General features: G+C 32.0%; 2 protein-coding genes across 2 annotated transcripts in view; one reads left to right on the top strand and one right to left on the bottom strand.

The window, feature by feature from the left end:
- Positions 1–23,569, top strand: part of trioa (trio Rho guanine nucleotide exchange factor a) — a 784,286-nt gene that overhangs the window by 529,968 nt on the left and 230,749 nt on the right. The gene's annotated exons all lie outside the window — the stretch shown is intronic.
- Positions 1–23,569, bottom strand: part of si:ch211-57n23.4 — a 52,732-nt gene that overhangs the window by 11,231 nt on the left and 17,932 nt on the right. Inside the window, exons 3-10 of the mRNA XM_009294370.5 lie at positions 20,352–20,496; positions 19,578–19,708; positions 19,254–19,391; positions 18,873–19,031; positions 5,502–5,667; positions 3,499–3,749; positions 1,119–1,283; positions 662–850 (exon numbers count right to left, since the gene is read on the bottom strand). Coding sequence (XP_009292645.2) covers positions 662–850; positions 1,119–1,283; positions 3,499–3,749; positions 5,502–5,667; positions 18,873–19,031; positions 19,254–19,391; positions 19,578–19,708; positions 20,352–20,496 — 1,344 coding nt within the window. The remainder of the gene's footprint in view (positions 1–661; positions 851–1,118; positions 1,284–3,498; positions 3,750–5,501; positions 5,668–18,872; positions 19,032–19,253; positions 19,392–19,577; positions 19,709–20,351; positions 20,497–23,569) is intronic.

Here is a 23,569-nt window from a genome sequence, read left to right as displayed (position 1 = left end):
TATCTTTAGAGAACATGATTGTTGGCATAAAATATCAATGATTTTGACTAATGCAATGTATTTGTAGCTATTCCTAAAAATGTACCCATGCAACATGAGATTTTGTGGTCCAGGCTTACATACAGTTGAATTCAGAATTAATAGCCCTACTGAATTATTAGCCCCCTTTATTTATCTTTTCTCCAATTTCTGTTCAATGGAGAGATTTTTTTTCAATACATTTATAAACTTAATAGTTTTAACATCTCATTTCTAATAACTGATTTATTTTATCTTTGTCATGATGGGGTATTTAGGCAAGTCTTTGTAAAACAGTGGTTCTGTAGACACTTGAAAAATATAAACATTGCTTAAGGGGGCTAATAATATTGACCTTAAAATGTTTTTTAAAAATTTGAAGCTGATTTTATTCTAGCAGAAATAAACAAAAAAGGCTTTCTTCAGAAGAAAATATTTTATAGGAATTTAGGAAATACTGTGAAAAATCACTTGCTCTCTTAAACAACATTTAGAAAATACATATTAAAAAAAAGATTTAAAAAAATAAGTAAAATAAACTAAAAAGGAGGGCTAATAATCTGCACTTTAACTGTATTTATTTCACATTTTGTCTAATGCTGCATCATATAATTTCCATAAACAAAAACCAATTCTCCCTCACCGAGATGTGAGATGATGTGAGCGTTAACATGGCAAGGCAACTGAATGGGCCCCTGCATCTCTCCATGGGGGACCCTGCGGTAGGTCAGACGGAAACCCTCTGCTTTTCCAGGCTTATTGGGAAGCTCCCACAGGACCTGGACTGCTGTGGCGTTTATAGCCTTGGTGAAAAATGTAGGTGGACTGGGCACTAGAGAGAGAGAAAAAAGCATCATGATGAGCTCACAGGAGCAAGAAACACTGTCAAAGTTCATTCTGTTCAAGCAAAAAACATAAGGCGGATGAGGAAAAAAAGCCATGCAATGAATGAAACAGATGCTCGGACATCTGCGCCAAAGCAAATCTGATCAGAGGGAGTTAAAAGTGCTGACAATAGACAGAGAGGAGGTTTTGAAAAATATAGTGACCTATGCAAAAAGCAACCAGCATGCAGTGAGTGCAGGTGTGCAGGTACATACCGCCCCCTAGTGTTGTGGAGACCACAGTACTGGACTGTTGACTGGCCCCCAGCGGAGAATAGGCCTTCAGGTAGATGGAGTAGGTGGTCGCAGGTTCCAAGTTTGTGAGGTCATGCTGAAATGTTGTCTTGCTCACGGCCTCCTGTAGTTCTTTACTCTCAGACTCTGGAAACACAATGCAATTATGCAGTGAACTGCTAGAAAAATATCCCTAATTTAAGCTTCTATTAATTGGTCATTGATAAACCCCTGCAAAGCCCTTTCATGTTGAAAAATAACCTTATTAAATAGATTGGTTATAAGCATGCCATTACGGATTTTGTGTGTGTGTCATTGAGTTTATTAATTTACTTATGCAAATGCGTGCGTGTGTGTGTGTGTGTGTGTGTGTGTGTGTGTGTGTGTGTGTGTGTGTGTGTGTGTACGTGTTTATGTGTGTTTGTGTACAGACAATTTCAACGGTGGTCATGTCATTGTCCCATGAACATTTCCAGCTTGTTATCAAACTATTTCAAAACTGTAACAAGAGGCAATTTAATCATAACTCGATGTTAAAACAGCTATCATAACATTATTTATCAATATGTGGCTCTTTTTGGATTCTCTGAAATTAAAAATGTAAAACAGGAATTACGCTGGGACTATTGTTTTCGTTTACATCCCTCAAAATAGTCTATGTTGTTTTCAGTTTTTATAGTATTTTCAGCAATATTATTGAATAAAATGCAAATGTTTATATTATTTAAGTACAATGCAGTTTATAAAATTATATTTTTCGTCTTCTATTAGATGTATGAGTGAATTTATTTACCAAACAAGTGGTTCAAATTGGATGTGCATTATAAACCTTCAATAAAAGTTCAAAACTTTTTTATTTTATTTATTTCATGTGTTAAGGTTTTAGTTACGGTATTCTCAAAATCATTTAGCATAAATCAGCAGGTTTTATTAAAAATTCTGCACAGAAATAGCAAGAAATGTCTGCAGATTCTGTCTGGCCCTAATTATTAGTCATGTTAATCTATCAAAATAATATAGACAGATTTTATAACCCCAATTTTAACCCCTTTGTTTACAAATGTTCATAAATTATACATAAAGCCTAAACAAATTAACTTAGGTAGGCCTTATGTGGTCATATGAACAGATACATAAAAATATAGCTTATAAATTTGAACATATATGCACATTTATTAATTACAATGCATATATGACACACTGTAAAACCCAATAAGTTAAGGTAACTCAAACCATTTGAAGAAACTGAGTGCAACAAGGGATTTAAGTTCAAAAACTAATCCTGAGTCCTGTGAACTTAATATATTTGAGTAAACGAAGCAGTTTGAGCACAGTAAAAATGAAGAGAACTCAAACTAAAGATATCTGAGTTCATCCCAATGACATCGTTTCGCTCTATCCTTTTTAACAAACAACAACAGTCCATTTCTCAATGTATGTGTTTTTAATATATTGAAATGTGGTAAAGCTGGAAAACTAAACTGTATTTTTATATTATATCAATTTTATATTTATTACTAATATTATTAAATTTTTATTTTTTATTTATTTTTTATTTTTATATAAATCGTGTTTTGCAGACCTCTTGGCCAGGTCACCCTTGTAAATGAGATCTTGATCTCAGTGGGTTTTTTATCTGGTTAAATAAAGAAACATATAAACTGAGTATGGTAAAACCAAATAAATGAAGGCAACTCAAACCCTTTGAGGAAACAGATTGCTACAAACTATTTGAGTTGAAAACTAATCTATATGAGTACTGTGAACTTACTCCTTAAGGTGAAGTATTGAGGTATTTAATTAACTCATAACCTTCAACACAGAGTTCAAACTCTTTTCAAATGAGTAGAATTAACTTTCAGTCAATTTTGAGTTAACTACACTCATTTCATTTGATAAAGTTGACTGTTGGGTTTTACAGTGCATATTTTATGTGGGAAATCTAAAAGCAAGCTTGTATGTCATATAAAAAATGACTTGGGTAGGATATGCTCATATATGGTCATATGAACACATATATAAAATTATAGATTACAAATATACATAAAAAAAATAAAGATTAAATGCAAGCATACATTTTTACAATATTAGTTGCAAGTATGACATATTGCATATTTGTCAAATCTAAATCTAAATTGTACATCAAATACGTTATTTGCATATATAGCCATATATAAAATGTAAATGTGGGACTGATCTTACGATATATTTTTATATTATATAAATCTCATTATTGTTTTATATGTTTTGAGATGTTTAGATGTTTGAGATTGTCTGCGTTTTGTGTGATGGACCTGAAAATAAGGGATAAAAGATCAAATTTGTTCAATTAAAAAAATGTAAACATTAGAGAGACCCTCACCGCCATATTTGCGTATGTGCAGCACATATCCAATGATGCCGTCTGTGACTTCAGCCGGCGGCTGTGTCCAGGAGAGCTGCAGGGATGTTTTGGACAGAGCCGTGGCCTTCAGGCCCTGAGGAGAGTCGGGGAGCTCTTTGGCCAGAGACACTGCCAGACGAGCGCTGGCCTGATTCGTGCCCGCAGTGTTTTCAGCTATGCACTGATATATGGCTTCATCCTCCGAGGTGATACGAGTCACAGCAAGAGTACTGAAAGCATTGAAAAAAGAATGATTGTACTCTGAATTTAAGCCCACATATTTGTTACCTTGTTCAGTCTGCATTCACAGGTTTTGGCACATAGAATGATTTGAATATAGATGTAACTAATAACTTTTCTGCTTTTGATTTTAATGAAATAATGTGCAATCTGCTTTGAAACAATAATTATTATAAGAAGTTTATGCAATTTTTTTTACAAATAAACTTGAATTGACTTCAATGTTTCCCAGCACTGGGTTGCAGCTGGAAGGGCATCCGCTGTGTAAAACATATGCTGGATAAGTTGGCGGTTCATTCCGTTGTGGTGACCCCTGATGAATAAAGAGACTAAGCCGAAGGAAAATAAACGTATGAATGATTGAATTGATCAACTCTGACATCTAGTGGACAGTGGTTGGTAATGCATCAGCACAAATGTATGATCGGCAGGACTAAATAAAGCAACTAATATTAATAAGTAAAGTTTATTTATAAAGAACAAAATTTGAAAAATTGTGCACATGTAAAAAAAAAAAAAAAAAATATATATATATATATATATATATATATATATATATATATATATATATATATATATATATATATATATATATATATATATATTATTTTTTTTTTTTTTTTTTTTACTTATAAACTGATTTGACAGGAAATAATACATCAACAATAGCAAATGTTAACAAAAATTAAAGATTATATATAAAACTATAAAATATGATAGAAAGTCTAAAATATTAATAAAATAATAATTTTCTCGACTAAAACAAATAGTGAAATAACTATAAATAGATAATTTTAAACAAATTACAAAGAAATTTCAAATAAATACAAATATATATATATATATATATATATATATATATATATATATATATATATATATATATATATATATATATATATATATATATATATATATATATATAAACACAACTAAATTAATCAGACTTTTCCTTTTAAGATTTAAGAAAAAAAATTAATTAAATTAAAACTATTTAGGTTAAATTAATTATCACAATTGTATTAGTCCTAAACCCTTTGACTGCAGCTCTACCACATGGTTGACCATATTTTGACTGTTTTAAATAATGACTGTTAACGTAAATAAAGAATGAAAAAAAAATCAAACAAACATAATCCTGTTGCAGAACTACACTTGATTTAGTTTTTTTGTTTTTTTGTTTTGTAAAAAAAAAAAAAAAATTAACAGGAAAACATTTTAAATAAGAATCTAAAATATTTTATGGCATACTTCAAAAAATAAAGATGATTTGATATTCAAAAATGTTTTATTTTGAATATATTTAAAAAAAAATTGGTCTTACACTTTATATTTTCTGATTTTTGTGCTATTTGCTTATATATGCTATTTGCTATATATGTATACCATAAACCGACATATCAACTATTTGGTAGAGGCTGCTATATTAGAAATTATGGGATGTGTTGAAAAATAAGCATGGAGTGTGTTAACTAGCGACATCAGGAAGAAATGCAATCCACTTTTTTTCGGTGAGGAAATTAAAGGTAATGATGATGCTAAAATAACAGCTGGATTAGTATGGTCAAATAAAATAAATCGAAAAGTACAACAATGATTTTTACTTTAAGTAAATGTTTACTGAAAATAATTTTAAAACAACCTTTCAGCTAAAAAAAACACGTTAAAATGCTTTATTAAGGTTTTCTGAAGGTAGTGTGGTAGTCTTTGTGAGTGTATTGTTCATTTGTGAATGTGTGTACCTGTTGTTGTTGGTGAGTTTGACATTATCACCAGGCGTGAGAATCTTGCCGTTCTTCAGCCATATAATGTGCGGCTCCGGGACCCCCTGAGCGACGCATGTGAACACCGCACTGCCCCCTGCCGGCTTCGACACGGACTGCGGCCACTGAATGAACTCTGGAGGAGCTGAGGACAGACAACAGTTATTATAGTTTACTCAAATTATTTGAGTAATCATGTTTTAAAAATTACTTTTAAAAAAATGTTAACTTAAAAAGACTAGAATAGGTATTATAAGATTAGTTTACTATATTTACTATTTTATATACTAATATTATATTATATTATATTATATTACATTATATTATATTATATTGATAGTTAAATATCTAATATATTTTTATTTTGATAGTTTAATATAAATCTGATTGTTAAACTTATTTAGTTTACAATTTAAAAACAAATCTACACAGACAAAAAAAATGTCACAAAAATGTAACTAAAACTAAAAAGAAATCTGAAAATATTATATTATTCATAAAAAAAACTTATCTTAAAAATACTAAAATAACACTGGATGAGGCACAAAAATATCAAATATAAATCATCAATCATATCAAGCCATGTGAAATAATGTCACTGTTTCTAGAAGTCTGAGTTGGTGCACATTGAGTATTGATGCTCAAATATTAATAATAATAATAATAATAATAATAATAATTTATATTATTATCGATGGTGAATAGGTTTTCAATTAATTAAGATTGCCGTGCAAACTTTAATACTTGATTAAAAGTATTAAAAACCTATTTTGAATATGTAATAATAATAATAATAATAATATGAATATGTAATAATAACTTGAAAACTAATGACTTGTCTTGATCATGCCAAAACTAAACATTCATTAAACAGGTTTTTCTGTCAAGTGAGAACCAGAGATACATTTAAACCCTTTACAATAATTTTGTATTAGTTAATGTTTTTACTAACACGAACAAACACTGAACAATACATTTAAAACAGTATTTATTCATCTTTGTTACAAAAATAAAGTTGTTCATTGTTGGTTCATGCTAACTCACAGTCAGTGTTGGGGGTAACACAATATTACTTTTACGAGTAACGAGTAAAGTAATGCATTACTTAAAAGAATTAAGTAATAATATTTAAGTTACTCTTTTTCAAAAAAAGCAACTCGAGTTATTTTTTAGATTAATTAATTCGCCTTTTAAAAAATAAATTGCTGAATTAAAATTAGCGTAATTACGTTGAATCACACACTCAATGAGAGAATTCAGGAACAGATAGAAACCAAGATGGCAGGCAGAGCCTTACATTTGTATTCTCATTAGTTTGAACACACGAAAGAAAAGAAGATCATAGTCTCTATGGACAGTGATTTTACTGAACTAATAAGACAAAAACACCAAACACATTGCTTTTAACCTTTATTAATCTCTATATACAGCATGTATAGCGTCAGAAGGTAACATTGTTTTAATTGTTTTTTAATTCGTTTGTTTTTAAAGGTAAATGCAGGTGAAGGTTATACAGTGCGTCCTTAAATGCAGAGCTCCTCTATTTAAAAAAAAAATCCCTGCAAGTTCTGAAAGAGATCAAGCCTCAGGCAGGACAGAAAAAGCAACTAAAAAGTAATGTAACGCATTACTTACCACAAAAAGTAACTAACTAACGTAACTAGTAACTTTTTTGGGGGAGTAACTCAATATTGTAATGCATTTGTTTCAAACTTCCCCCAACACTGATTGTGGTGCATTAACTAATGCTAACAAGCCTGAATTTGGATTTTAATAATGCATTAGTAAATGTTTAACTATAATAAATGAGACACTACTATTGTTTATTAGTTAGTAAATACATGACCTAATGAAACCTCATTGTAAAGTGTGACTTACTTATTTAACAGCAAGACAAAATTGCTCAATTGAAATCTATTGAACTTATATCTATCTGGTATTGAACTTAAACTCTGCTTTTATAAGATGCGGGTTCACGGTTCCGCTTGACACCCCTTCAATGTCCACACAATGGCCATGCATATATGCAGCGCTCTTCACAGCTTAGAACTTATGCATCTCATTGATCTGTGACACCCACAGCCAGAAACGCCCCCAAACGAGCCCCTTCTCCTTGGGAAGAGGGTCTGAGGTGTGGGAGGGTCAAGGGTCAAAGGGAGCCCGATTTCAATAGAGGGCTATTAATCAATGCAGACGCAGATCTTTAAAACAGCGCAGCTTCCTCTTCGAATGAGGTCAAAATATTTCAAACCGTCCCACAAAATATGGATTTGCCAGATCGATATGAGGCACAGAGAGGGCTTTAATTGGGTTTCACAGATTATTGTTGTTTTTCATCATTCTGTGCTAAACAGTAAGTGTAAAGATCACTCAAAATGAAATGATTATTAATGAAATCCACTTCAGAATCAATGTGGAGTCCAATTAGGACCATTAATTAATATCATTAATGCTGTTTATTTAATAATAAAAAAATGAAATAAATAAGAGCATTTAATTGGGTTTTTGCAGGTTACTGTTGTGTTTTTCATTACTCTGTGCTAAAGATACCTAAAAATCAAATGATTATTAATGAAAACTGCTTCACAATCCATCTGTAGTCAAATTTGGAATATTTAGTAATATTATTAATGTAATTAATTTAATAACGAAGGAGAAAATGAAGTAAATAAGAGAATTTAATGAGACTTCACAGATTATTGTTGTGTTTTTGATCATTCTGTGCTAAATAGCAGATGTAGAAATAACTAAAAAGAAATGATTGCTAATGAAACCTACTTCAGAATCAGTGTAGTCAAATTAGGAACATTTATCATTAATGTAATTGATTTGATGGAGAATATGAAGTAAAAAGGAGCATTTAATTGAGTTTTCACATATTATTGTTGTGTTTTCATCATTCTGTGCTTAACAGTAAGTGTAGAGGACACTAGAAAATTAAATGCATTTTTAATGAAATCTACTTCAGAATTAATGTGTAGTCAAATTAGGACCATTTAATAATATCATCGATGTCATTTATTTAATAATAAAGGAGAATATGAAATAAATAAGAGCATTTAATTGGGTTTCGCATGTTATTGTTGAGTTTTTGATCATTCTGTGCTAAATATTAACTGTAAACAGACCTAAAAATGAAGTGATTAGTAATGAAATCTACTTCAGAATCAATGTGTAGTCATATTATGTTGTATTAAAATATATCTAATGTCATTCATTTTAATAATAAAGTAGAATATGCAGTAAATAAGAGCATTTAATTGGGTTTCGCAGATTATAGTGGTGTCTGTCATCATGCTGTGCTACAGATACCTAAAAATAAAATGATTATTAATGAAATCTACTTCAAAATCAATGTAGAGGCAAATTAGGATAATTTTAAACTATAATTAATGTCATTCGTTTAATAATAAAGGAGATTATAGAATTTCTGTGTTTTTCATCAGTCTGTGCTAAACAGTAAAAGTGTAGAGATACCTAAAAATCAAATGATTATAAATGAAATCTACCTTAGAATCAACGTGGAGTCAAATTAGAATCATTTAATAATATCAATAATGGAATTCATTTAATAATAAAGAACAATATGAAATAAATAAGCATTCAACTGGGTTTCGCAGAAAATCGTTTGTGTTGTTCATCACTCTGTGCAAAATAGTAACTAAAAATGAAATGATTATTAATGAAATCTGCTTCAGCGTCAATGTGTAGCCAAATTAGGAGCATTTAATAGTAGCATTAATGTCATTCATTTAATAATAAAAGAGAATATGAAATAAATAAGAGCATTTAATTGCGTTTTGCAGATTATTGTTGTGTTTTTCTTCATTCTGTCCTAAACAGTAAGTGTAGAGATACCTAAAAATCAAATGATTATTAATGAAATGTACTTCAGAATCGATGTGGAATCAAATTAGGACCATTTAATAATATCATTAGGGTAATTTGTTTCAGAATTGAATAATAAAGGAAAACAAGAAATAAATAAAAGAGTTTAATTGGGTTTTGCAGATTATGGTTGTGTTTTTCATCATTCTGTGCTAAAAAGTTAGTGTAGAGATAAAAATGAAATGATTATTAATGAAATCTACTTCAGAATCAATGTGTAGTCAAATTAGGATCATTTAATAATGTCCTTGATTTAATAATAAAGGAGAATATGTAATAAATAAGAGCATTTTCCTAATTAGATGTAAGTTAAGATGTCTAGAAAAGTTACTTTAAATTAACTAAAAAAGGTTAGACAGCAAGAACTTTTTAATATCACAATTATGAGTTTACATTAAGCCAACTATGACTTAATTATCTCGATTTTTGAAACTTAATTTCGAGTGTGTACTGGCTCTCTCACCATTCTGACTTTACTTGAATTCTATTCCTTTTTTTATATTTAACAAATAGTCTGAATCATTTAGGCCAGGCCTGTCCTGGAGGGCCGGTGTCCTGCAAAGTTTAGTTCCAACGCCAATCAATCAGACACACCTGGGCTAGCTAATCAAGCTCTTACCAGGCTTTCTAGAAACATCCTTGCAGGTGTTTTGAGGCTAAAATCTGCAGGACACCGGCCCTCCAGGACCGAGTTCTGACACCCCTGATTGAAGCAGATGAAACATGTTTCGACTTTCTCTAAGTTCTTTATTTTGTTACTCAGTTTAAAGCATTTCTATTCAAGTATGTCTGTTTAACAACAGTTTTACTTAAGTTTTGGTGTAAATGAGGTGGCAGATGAATGAATGGCACACACACAGTGTTCATTCAGTCTGAAGTGACCTCTGTCTTATTGTGTCCTGCCATAGTTTCATTAAACACACACCCATCCAGCCCCCCCATCCCTCCATTGTGACCCCAAACCCTGAGCTGAACACAATCAAACCATTTTAAAGGCAAAATCAGGATTCTTATGTTTTCTTATACCTCTGTAGCTTTTGAATGGTGAATATAAACTTTTCACAAATACTTAAGCAACATATCATCTACTGACGCTTCATATCAGAATGATTTCTGAAGGATCATGTGACCTTGAACACTGGGATAATGATGTTGATATTTAAGACTATATTTAAATAAAAATAGAGTTATCTTAAATTGTATTAATTTGAACAATATCACCGTTTTACTGCAAACGGTGCTCAAATAAATGCAGCCTTAATAAGCAAAAGAAACTTATGAAATCTTATAAATACAAATTTTATCATATATAAATCTTATAAAAAAATATGTAAAAACATAATTATAAAAAACTATTCAAAACTTTTGAACTATTATAAATTCCAAAAATGATGGGTTTGCATTTTGCACTGTGTTATAAAAAAATGATTAATATTCATGCAGCTTAATTTAATAATATAATTTTGTGTTCAAATTAAAAAATTGCTGTATAATGTATAGGCATGGGATAATAGTTGGTTTCAAGGTTTACCACAGTTTGGAAAGTCAAAGTTTTCTGTTATACTGTTCATAAGGAATGTTAACGGTTTATTTTTATAACTAGTTTATTTAGTTTTTTTAGGGCAACAGTATCTCAAGCAGAAAAGGAACCTCTACATCAAAACCTACTGCTTCAAAACATTTTAAAGGTTTCTTAAAATAAAATATGTGTTCAATGTGGGGAAAATGTTGTTGTTTTTTTACCCACACAATTAAAAAGAACTTTTTTGGAGCAGTAATCACAATACTGTGATCCCGTCCTATAGAGTCAGAATCTTATACCGGACCATGCCTAAATGTAAACAATCATATAATCGAAAAGTCATGACAACATATGGTTTTTGATGTTAATTATAACTAAACCCACACGGAATCTGTGCACGAAGAAATTCGCAGATTTCTGCAAATTTTTAGCCCATCATTGAGATTTAAATGAATATTTATTCAGTTTTTAAATTAATTTCAGTAATATTATTGACTAATATGGAAGGGTTCATTTGATTTTTTTACAATACAGTTCGTAAAGTAGCATTTTCTGTTCACATGCATGGATTTATATTATATAATAGACTTGCTTTATTTATTAAATAAGTGGATCTAGATGGATTTGCATTGTAAACATTAAATAAAAGTTAAAAAGGTTTTATATTTTTTTCATATATGAAGTTTTTAGCTATGATACTACCAAAATCATTACGCATAAATCCGCAGATGTTTTACAAAATTCTCAGCAGAAATAGCAAAAAATGTCCGCAGATTCTGTCTGGCCCTAATTACAACTTATTACACTAGGTTAATAATGTTTTTATACTTGTTTTTTAAGTTTGTATATTGTAATATAAGTTCAAATGAAAACAAAAATATAAATTGACAGTGCAGTGATCACTTCAAACTGAAAAATTAAAACTGTTCTTTTCTATTTATGTCCCTATAATGCCTTTATTTATGTCATCTTTAAACACAAATTAGTGTTTAGTGTTTATAAGTATGTAATTAGCTAATAATAGAGTATGCATACACATAAAACACATGCACATGGCTGATTCACATGCATGGATTTATAATTTTATCACATGCAATTCCCCCTGCCTGCAAAGAGGAAGCAATCAGAGCACAATTAAATAACAGCATCAGATTTTTTTGGGAGGGGGTCTGTTTTCCACTCCAGCAACTAACCAGCTGTGTCTTTACAAGCAGTTTCAACTGACAGTGTCCAATCCATCTCATGTATTGATCAGTTATTCTTTTAGCAGGGTCTCAGATCCTGACCTTGAATCTGATCAGGTGGCTATTGCTCATTTTGCTGTGTGTGTGTGTGTGTGTGTGTGTGTGTGTTTGTGTGGATCAATTAATATTATTGAAAACAGGGGCTGCCTCCTGATGTGGGTCAAAGATGAAATGGGGTTTTCAAAAGCATCAAAAACAATGTCATTGTAATAGAGTTTTTTCTGTATATTAGAATGTGAAATATTCGTTATAATTTTTACCATGATTTATAGAAGACATTTACTGTATTTTCATAACAAAACACAATAACTAAGTAATAATAAATAAATAAATACGTGTGAGGAAAAATCATTAGAAAATCAGTCATTTTTATCCCGCAGATAATAAAAAAGTCCCTGCAAATCCTGGAGGGACTTTTTAAAATATCTAAATATTAATATGTGTAATTTAATAATAAATAAAAAAAATAATAAATATTTAATAAATAAATAAATAAATATGTTTTTTACGTCATTTTCAGGTCAAAGACATTAAAAAGTCCCTGCAAAATTCTGCAAGTAATATAAATAAATCATAAATAAATAAATAAGTTGTGAGAAAAATAATTACAAAATCAATCATTTTCAGGTCAAAGACATTAAAAAAGTCCCTGAAAAATCCTAAAAGACTTTTTTAAAATACCTAAATATGAATATGTGTAATTAATAATAAAAATAATAATAAATAAATAATAAAAATTTATAATAAATAATAATAAATAAATAATAAATAATAATAAATAAGTTGTGAGAAAAATCATCACAAAAGTCATTTTTAGGTCAAAGACATTAAAAAAGTTCCTGCAAAATCTTGGAGGGGCTGTTTAATAATATTTTGATATTATTATGTATAATATATTCATTTTTACACAAATATCTGTTACACTGAATAAAAATACATTATCCCACCCATATTTTCATACTTTAATTTCACTTGCATTTAATTAGCTTTACAACTACATGTGATAACCGTCTTTTTTTGCTATATTTTTATTCCTTGTGAATCTGCATGACTAAAGACTGAACTTATAATTAAAATAAATAAATAAATAGATTTCTAAGCTCCATCATCCAATATAAAGAGATATTTCAGCACCTGCATACATTTTTACACAAATGTAGTTAAATTGTAACTTCTACTTAAGGCAAACCCTTCAGCTGAAGCAGATGCCAGAATAATTTGTCATATTAAAAACAGCCCAGGGTGAAAATAAAGGAAGGGTTTCCCCTCAACACAAAGCTGTAATATATAGCCATATAACCCCCCCTCTTGAACTTCGTCACCCTCTGCCTGACCGCCAGCTGGGGCAAGAACAACTGCCCTCATATCGTTATGGAAACACTGGGGGAGGGGCCACTGAAGACCAACCATTCTGCTAGTCCCTCCCCCTCCGCCTCATCACCTGTCTGTCACAGAAGACTCCGCCCCTTCTGCTTACTCTCCCCTTAAAAGCTTCCTAGGCCAATGTCAAAGGTGAGAAATGAGAGGGCAGAGGTGAGAGGGGATTTCTCACCCCTCCTAAAACATACATACTAGGAAAACTGCTCATTGCCTGTCTATCTGGCCCTTTGTTCTCTATTGTCCGAAATCCTGGCTCAGCATCTGTCTCAACCTTCATCATGACTGTGTGAAAACCTCACATCCACAGTCAAGGAGCATAACCTGACAGAATCACAGCCCTCAGTATTGAACTTGACTGACATTCTGTTGTTTTCCTTTATAACTGGCAGACAGAGCTTTCAGCTGCTTCTACACTTGTTCATACAATTGAAAAACAGCACATTTAAATCAACAGTAGAATTACACCTTGCTATAAGTTCAATGCATTAACATTAGGATGCATTTGGGATTATCACCTCACATTTACCAATACTATAGCAGCATTCATTCATCTACAATAATGTTCATTTTGTATGTATTATAAAGGATTTAAAACATTCAGCATAAATATTCCAGTTTTTAGTGGTACTTGATGATTATAGCATACTGATTTGATTATCATAATGCATCTTATTATCAATATTGAAAACATCTTAGTGTAAAACTGCATCTGTGTGTGATACTTTGATAAGCAGAAAGTTTTTATACATTTTGTACTGGCACTTTTTATCAGTTCAATGCATCATAGATGAATTATAGTATTAGGGTGAACTCAAACCTTAAAAAGTGGTGTACAGTAGTGTATAACAACTTATTTTTTAATATTAACTTGACAAGATTAACACAATCCATGCACAACAAAAATGCTGGTGGTTTTATCAACCCAATTTTGGATAAAATGTGGACAAAACCCTCTGAAGGGTTATTTTTAATGTAATTTATAGGACCACATTTAACTAAACATTTAGGTTTGTTCATGCACATTAAAAAATGCCCCCCCCCCCCCCCTGATTTGTGTTGGGACAACATAAAGGAATCAAGTTAACTTATTAATTTTAACCAATTTAAGTGAATTGGCCATAAAACAATCAAGTTTTCCCCTAAAACACTCTTGTGTTGTTTCAGCTCAATTTAAAAACAGCAAATGACATTTTTTGTGTATTTTACCCAGTTTGGGTCGAAACAACCCATCTTTTAGAGTGTATTTATTCACAATACCTGAATGAAGATTAGCAAATGTCCAAAACAAAAGTTCAATGTCAGTCAAGACAACCAGAATGCTGTTGGGTTGTTTTAACTGTCAAATATGGACAGACCCAACACTTGGGTTATAAAACTTAATTTTCATTGAAAAAAAAAAAATGTTAACCCACTCTTTGCGATTGTCCAGCAATTTTTTTAGAGCGTACATTTACAAATATTAACAATCTCATTGCATAAAATAACTTAACCTTAAGTGTTAATAACAAAAAACTAATTCTTGATCAATTCCTGAATTTAGCTTCTGCCTCTTACCCAAAGTTTCACTTTGCTTCACTTGATCTGAATGACAAAGCAAGGCTTTCTATTTTGGCGAAATAACTTAAGCGATGGGTTATTTGTTTATTCGATTTATAGGTCCAAACTTAAATAAACATGCACTATAAAAAATGCTGGGTTCCACTCCATCGGTTTATGTTGGGACAACATGAAGGAATTAAGTTAACTTATTAGTTTTAGTCAATTAAAGTGAACTGAACATAAAACAATCAAGTTGTCCACAAAAAAGCTCTATTCTCAGCTCTATTTAAATAAGTAGTTTGAACAAACAGCAAATGTCATTTTTAGGTGTATTTTACCCAATTTGGGTTGAAATAACCCATCATTTTAGAGTGTGTTTATTAACAATACCTGAAAGAAGATTAATAATATTCCAAAATTCCAGTTTACTGTCAGTCCTGACAACGAAAACTAAATGTTAAGCAGTTTTTACACTGCAGTGTGAAATATGGACAAAGCCAATGCTTGGGTTAAAAAAAAAAACTTTAGTTTATTGAATTAAAAAATTAACCCAACATTGGGTTTGTCCAGTATATATATATATATATATATATATATATATATATATATATATATATATATATATATATATATATATATATATATATATATATATATATAGCATACATTTACAAATATTAACAATCTTATTGTAGAAAATAACTGAACCTTAAGTGTTAATTACAAAAACATATTCTTGATCAATTCCTGAATTTAGCTTCTGCCTCATCACCCAAAGTTTTACTTTGCTTCACTTTGCTTCACTTGATCTGAATGACAAAACGAGGCTTTGTTGGGAATCCTTTGGGTTTCTGTTGTGGAGAAATAACCTAACCTAATCTCTTTGTTCTCATCTTACACACACACAAAAAAAAACTAGATCAATAAATAAATCAATGCATTCAAGATTACCTCTCCCGAATGGCTTCGCTGCCAATTCGGTTGTAAAAAGACTGATAGGGGTTGACTATTGATTGATCAGGCTTAAGCTGGACATTTGGGACACAAGACAGAGAAAGCACACCTGGGTGCAATTCACAACAACAGTTTAACAAATGCACGGATGCATAAAGTGAAAAACACAAGCCCATAATCTGCATTATCCCAGCAGATACTGAATGTGCATTGATTACGCCAAACATCAGACTCTTGGTCGTGTAGGTTTAGTCTCATGTTCAGGTTTATGACCTCTCATGGATGTTTTGTTTTGTTCTCATCTTGTTCTTTCCTAAACACCCCCAGTGCGCAACCTCTTTGAAGATAGCCAATGAAAGAAGCATATATATATATACCTCAGGGATATATGATCAGGTTGAATGTACAGACAGTAGCAGAATGATGGATGAGCAGTGTCATTGGGGTGTTGAAGGGGGATATTTCCCAACAGCTGACTTCATTACCCAAGCTATTCCTCTCAAACCCAGCTGGACAGCACCAGCAGGCCTTCATTACCATTATGCTAGTCATGGTCTCACACCAACCCAAAAAAAAAAAGAGAAAGCTAGAGAGGGCAAAGGGTGCGAGAAGGGAGGGTCTGGATATTGACTTCTCTTGCTGTGCTGACCGGTCAGCTTCTATAGGTCATGTTCAAAACCAATTCTGCTTGACGTCTGGTCATCACAGCACCCGAGCGATACTTCATACCCTCATGTAAACACAAACAAATGCACACACAATGTGATAGGCTTCCATTGTTGTGTTCAGTGAAGTGTGCAAATCAGAGAATTACTGTAATAGTGGAGCTGTGTGAACTACTGTCACAACAGATCAGGATTAAGCAGTGTGAGGTCAGATATTATATGAGCTATTTGTGAAACACTGAAACATTTTTCCGGATTCAATATTTAATATTTATTTCGGTGCACTTTTATTTAATGAATTAAATTGATCAAAAGTGATATTTATAATGTTACAAAATTTTTTTTTTAAATTTTAGATGAAAGGTAAATTATTTGGTCTCCTGTGAATATTTTTCTACGCACAGTGAAAGGAATTTTTCACATTATTTCCTATAATATTTTTCTTCTGGAGTAAGACTTATTTGTTTTATTTTGGCTAGAATAAAAGCAGTTTTTATTTTTTCGAACCATTTTAAGCTCAATATTATTAGCCCTCTTAAGCAATATTTTTTCAATTAGCTACAGAACAAACCATCGTTATACAATGACTTGCCTAATTACACTAATTAACCTAGTAAAGCCTTTAAATGTCACTTTAAGCTGAATACTAGTATCTTGAAAAATATCTAGTCAAATATTATGTACTATCATGGCAAAGATAAATAAATCAGTTATTAGAAATGAGTTATTAAAAATATTATGTTTTGAGAAATGTGTAGAGAAAATCTTCTCTGCGTTAAACAGAAATTGGGGGAAAAAAATAAAAGAATTACATTTTTAAGAAGGGGGCTGATAATTCTGAATCCAACTGCATATATTGTTTTATTTAATTCTTTCATTCTTGGATAAATGCTGTTGATTTGAACTTTCTATTAAATAGAGAATCCACTTAAAATATTTTTTCCAAAAAAATATTAAATTCTTTCAAGACTGATAACAAATAAATGCATCACAAGGACATGATTTTACGAAGGATCAAATCCCTCTGCAGACTGACGTGTAACATTGCAATTAAAAAAATCTATATTAAAGTAAAAAACAAATCATAATAACATTTTACAAAAATGCTTATTTTACTGTATTTCTGATCAAATACTGACCGCAAGAAACTTGTGACAAAATATTTTTAAAACCCTACCTAAACCCTTGAACACTACTGTATATAACAAGACGCTCTAAATGATCTTTTTTTTGATACACTCTCAAAAATAAAGGTACGTGATCTGTCACTGGGGTGGTACAGATTTGTACCTAAAAAGTCCATATTATTACCTAAAGGTTACATATTAGTACCTAATAAGTACAAATGTGTTCCTTGTAAAATTTGTAGGTACAAATACAGTTGAAGTCAAAATTATTAGAAATGCCCCCTGTACTTTTTTTATTTTTTAAATATTTCCCAAAAGATATTTAACAGAGCAAAGAAATTTCCAGAGTACGTCTCATATTATTTTTCCTTCTGGAGAAAGTCTTTTTTTTTTACCATAGAATAAAAGCAGTTTTTTTTTTTTTACATTTTGAGGACAAAATTATTAGCCCCTAGTTAATTATTAACCTGATATATCTTGAAAAAACATCTAATCAATTATTATGTACTGTCATCATGGCAAAGATAAAATAAATCAGTTTTTAGAGATGAGTTATTAAAACTATTATGTTTACAAATGTGCTGAAAAAAAATCTTTTCTCCGTTAAACAGAAATTGGAGAAAAAAATAAACAGGGGGGGCTAATAATTCTGACTTCAACTGTATATACTTTTGAGGTACCAATTTGGACCCAAATTCAAGTACAAATGTGTACCTTTTGAAAAGGTACCACCCCAGTGACAGCTCGTGTACCTTTATTTCTGAGAGTGTGTAATAGGCCAGCAGTGCTTCGTGTTTATGTTCTGTTTTATGGACAGTTTTAATATTGAATTTCCATGTTTTATTCCTGTGTTATTTTCTTCTGGTCACAAGTTTGCTGTCATACTTACCAGCACACATAACAATACCAGTTCTGTTGAACTAAGTGCTCTCTTATCGTAATGTTTGTTCATTTGAGTTATTAAAAGTAATTGTGGCAGTTATCGCACAAAATCATTTCTTTAGATATCAGTGGTAATCCAGCAGTCTTACCTTGGACTACCAGCCTGCCCAGTGCGGTACGCCTCATCCTTGTGCCAGGCCGGTTGGCAGCGCACACATACACTCCAGAGTGTTGAAGAGAGACATCCGAGATCATCAGGTTACCAGTGCCAAGCACTTGAATGCCCTCCACTCCAATGGATCTGCCATCTGATGAATTATCAAAACAAAGTTATGAGGAGTTCAGAACAAGTCAAATGGCTAAAGTTTAAAGTCTACTCGCACGGTCCAACACTGTAAAAAATAAATCCGTAAAATTTACGGTAAAAACACACATGCCCAGTAATCATATCACATACACTAATCATAGATCGTTGTGAACACCAAGTATACCCGAGTTACAGTAAGGTATTATTATAAAGGTATTCCTACCAAGTCTACTCCAAGACACAATGGGACGAGGGTTCCCGGTGGCGATGCACTCCAGGATGGCGGTCTGATGGACAGTGATGGTGAGGTTTTGTGGGCCGGACAGGATGACTGGCTCCTTATAGGTGCGAGGAACTCCTCCTGAGAATAGAAAGACAAACAAACAGAGCTAAAACACAGATCACTAATATAAAGATAACATTTGACACCATGACATTTCAAGATATTAGCTTTCACCACAGAATCAATATGAAATTTAGCACTGGATGAGCAGAGTTGATGTTTAAGGTTATGCACACGTTTGCCAGATCAAGAATGTGTACTGACCGGTTACGTTCAGATGGGCTTCGTGGCTGTAGCGGGTGTTGGCGATATTGCTGGCAACGCAGCGGTAGATGCCAGCATCTGCTTTTTTGACTCCTGTAATCTGCAGGATGCCCATTGGGAGAAGTGTGTACCTGTGAAGGTGAAGAAGAAAATGAAAAATACGGCTTAATAAACACACATCGATACTTATCCTTGAAAGTGCACAATAGTTTTTTGTGCAAGAATTTTTCTGAAATAAAAACTATAATTTTTCTGCTGGTCTGCTACCTTGTTAATTCGCTGACATATTGTGGCCTCGGCTCACTAGGTTGCTTAATTTACCTTAAATACAGTTGAAACCAGAAGTTTACATACACACTAAAAAAAGAGCATAACCATTTTTTTTTACATGTCTGATGGTAAATCATACTAAACATTTACTATTTTTGGTCCGTTAGGATCACCTAAATGATTTACATTTGCTAAATGTCAGAATAATGAGAGAGGTTTTTTTAAGTAGTAAATCCAGAGAAAATGAGAATTTTCAAGTGGTCAATATTTCCATACCCTGTTAAAAAATCTATAAATTAGCAGTTTTCTGTATTTTGTGATTCGTGTTTTATTTTTTCCCATGTATTTATGCAATTGAATTGCATTATGAGACCCTTAATCTTTAATCTTTGTTTCCATATAAAGTCCTTAAATTTGAAGATAATGGACCTGGAAAGTCCTTGACAGATTCTTGAATGTGAAGTTACTCAATGAAAATGACTGTAAGATCTGTAGTTACAGTACCTGTCATCAGATGTACCAAGCACAACATGGTCCTTCTCCCAAGTGATGCTGGCTTCAGGAATACCATTGACCTGACACTGGAAACGTGCAACGCCTCCATCATCTACTGACATTGACTCCGGGTGAGTGTGAAATTTGGGAAGAGCTGTGGGACATAGAGAACTAATGTAAAACAGTTTACCCAATGCTCGGATTTGTTCATATTTCACACAATATTTGAATTGAATAAACACAGCTTTCGGTTTTTCTTAAAAGTAATATAAGTTGATTGCATGAATATTGACCAAATGTAGAGATAAGAGGGTTATCGTGTGATGTTTTATTTAAAATAAAAGCAGTTCTTTGTTCATTTTGATTTATTAATTAAGGAAAAACTTTTAAAATCTCAAATTCTTGCAATGAACATAAAAAGTAACGTTTCTTGCGCTGTAAATCAGCATATTTTAATTATTTCTGAATGATAATGAGACATTGAAAACTAAAGTAATTGCCATTAAATAAAAAAATTGTGTTTTTGATCACTTTTTAACAAGTTTTATAAGCTGCAATATATTTTACGATATTATTTTTAAGTGTACAAATGATTAAACAAATGCAGCTTGACTTCCTTTTCTTCCCATATAAAAGATACTGAAAAAACACATTGATTTCTTTATGCATTCATCACAATATTAAACGTTTTTAATTCAACTTAGCTATATTTAGCCACTATTTTAGTCAGCATTGGTAAATTCCAAACATATACTTTTATATATATATATATATATATATTGTGTGTTTGATTTCTTCTGATGACGATAATAAAAAAAGGAAACTTGTTTTCTAGACATTACTAAAGAAACAGTGTAGATTATAATCTTTAATGATTGTGAATTCCATGCGCTATAATAACAACAACAACAACAACAACAACAACAACAACAACAACAACAACAACAACATCTGTTTCTAATATACTATGATAACTTGATGTTGTCATTCAAAATGTTGCTTTTTTCCACTGGGGATGTTGACTGCGCTGTCCAGAGCATTGTGTGGTCTAAATGGCCTGGTCATTCATATAATCAATAGTTAGGGGTTTTGGAAGAAGGGACTCCCAAGGAGAGTTCATCGCCATGGTAACATCGCACCTTCTGAGGAAGCATGTAGTGACAACCATAATTCTGCAGGATTATCACCCACCCTACTGCTTTATAGGACCAAAGGGAGAAGATGAGGAAGAAAAGAGGAAAAGCTAAGACTGAGAGAGTCACAAGTGGACTCTGCTGAATTTCGCACTAAGTAGAGACACTGCAGGTCAATTTGGAGATTTCAGGCTTTGTGGCTTTACATCTAATCTACACTGAAATAAAATGATGTCTGCAAAATTAATGCAAACAATTTATCATTTTTTCTTTTCGACTTAGTCCCTTTAATAATCTGGGGTCACCACAGCGGAATGAACCGCCAACTTTTCCAGCATACAGTTTAAGTTAGAATTCTTAGCAGCCCTGAATTATTACCCCCCCTGTTCATTTTTTCCCAATTTCTGTTTTTCGGAGAGAAGGTTTTTTCAACGCATTTCTAAACATAATAGTTTTAATAACTCATCTCTAATAACTGATTTATTTTATCTTTGCCATGATGACAGTAAATAACATTTTACTAGATATTTTTCAAGACACTTAAAGAGACATTTAAAGGCTTAACTAGGTTAATTAAGTTAACTAGGCAGGTGAGGTTAATTAGGCAAGTTATTTTGTAGCGATGTTTTGTTCTGTAGACTATTGAAAAAATTATATAACCTAAAGGGGCTAATAATATTGACCTTAAAATGGTGTTTAAAAAACTTACAAACTGCCTTTATTCTAGCCAAAATAAAACAAATAAGCCTTTCTCCAGAAGAAAAAGTATTATCAGACATACTGTAAAAATTTCATTGACATGTTAAAAAATATTTAAAAAAGAAAAAAAAATCAAAGGGGGGCGAATAATTCTCTTAAATTTAAACACACAAATAAAATTTAGTAATGTTCAACTTATTTTTTTCGTTTGTTTAAACTCAATCCAAATAAATTTACAACCACTTAAATTAAAAATATTTTGTAAATCAGGAATCATCTTTGAATCAACCAACAACAAATCAGTTTAAATGTTTCTTTTGTAGGGTGGCACGGTAGCGCTGTGGGTAATGCTGTCGCCTCACAGCAAGAAGGTCACTGGTTGAAGCATCACTGGGTTAGTTGGCATTTCTGTGTGGAGTTTGCATGTTCTCCCTGTTTTTGTGGGTTTCCTCCTGTTGCTCCGGTTTCCCCAACAAACCAAAGACATGCAGTATAGGTGAACTGAATAAACTAAATTAAATGAGTGTGAATGAATGTGTATGGGTGTTTCCCAATTTCCGCAGATGGAAGGGCATCCGCTGTGTAAAAAAATATGCTGGAAAAGTTGTGCTAGTAATATATACAAATGTGTGCATATTTATAGAAATAATAACTCATTTGCATACTTAAATATAACATATTAGAACATTTGATACAAAAAAGGTTTGCTGTTTCTAATGTAATGAGTCATTTAGGAAAATATGCTCAAACTGATTACTTATTATGTTCATCAGCAGTGCTATAAAGGCAGAGTCCACTTTTTTGAAAATAGGCTCATTCTGATTCATTGATTTTCCTTTAGCTTAGTCCCTTATTTATTAGAGGTCCCCACAGCGGAATGAACCATCAACTATTCTGGCTTAAGTTTTATGCAGCGGATGGTCTTCCAGCTGCAACCCAGTACGGGGAAACACCCAAACACACTCGCATTCACACATGCACTCATACACTAAGGCCAACTCTGTTTACCCAATTCACTTATAGCGCATGTCTTTGGACTGTGGGGGAAATCGGAGCACCCAGAGGAAACCCACGCAAACATGGGGAGAACATGCAAACTCCACACAGAAATGCCAACTGACCCAGCCTGGACTCGAACCAGTGACCTTCTTGCTGTGAGGCGACAGTGCAAACCGCTGAGCCACCGTGCCGCTAGGGTCATTTTATAACTGCTAATTTTTTGAGATGCTAATGGTCTAATCCAATGCAATGATCTATGCTAAGCTAAGCTAAAAGTGCTTCTGCCAGACCCGGATATAATCAAAATGGTTTGTATAATAGTGAAACTCAAGTCAAAAAAAAAAAGTGGAGTGTTCATCTAAAAGTGGCCAAACCATGCGAGTTTCAATGTGATTA

This window comes from Danio rerio, chromosome 19, assembly GCF_049306965.1.
Source record: "Danio rerio strain Tuebingen ecotype United States chromosome 19, GRCz12tu, whole genome shotgun sequence".
Taxonomy (NCBI): Eukaryota; Metazoa; Chordata; class Actinopteri; order Cypriniformes; family Danionidae; genus Danio; species Danio rerio.
Note: the sequence above shows the minus strand (reverse complement) of the source record. Positions and strands in the feature narration are given on the sequence as shown.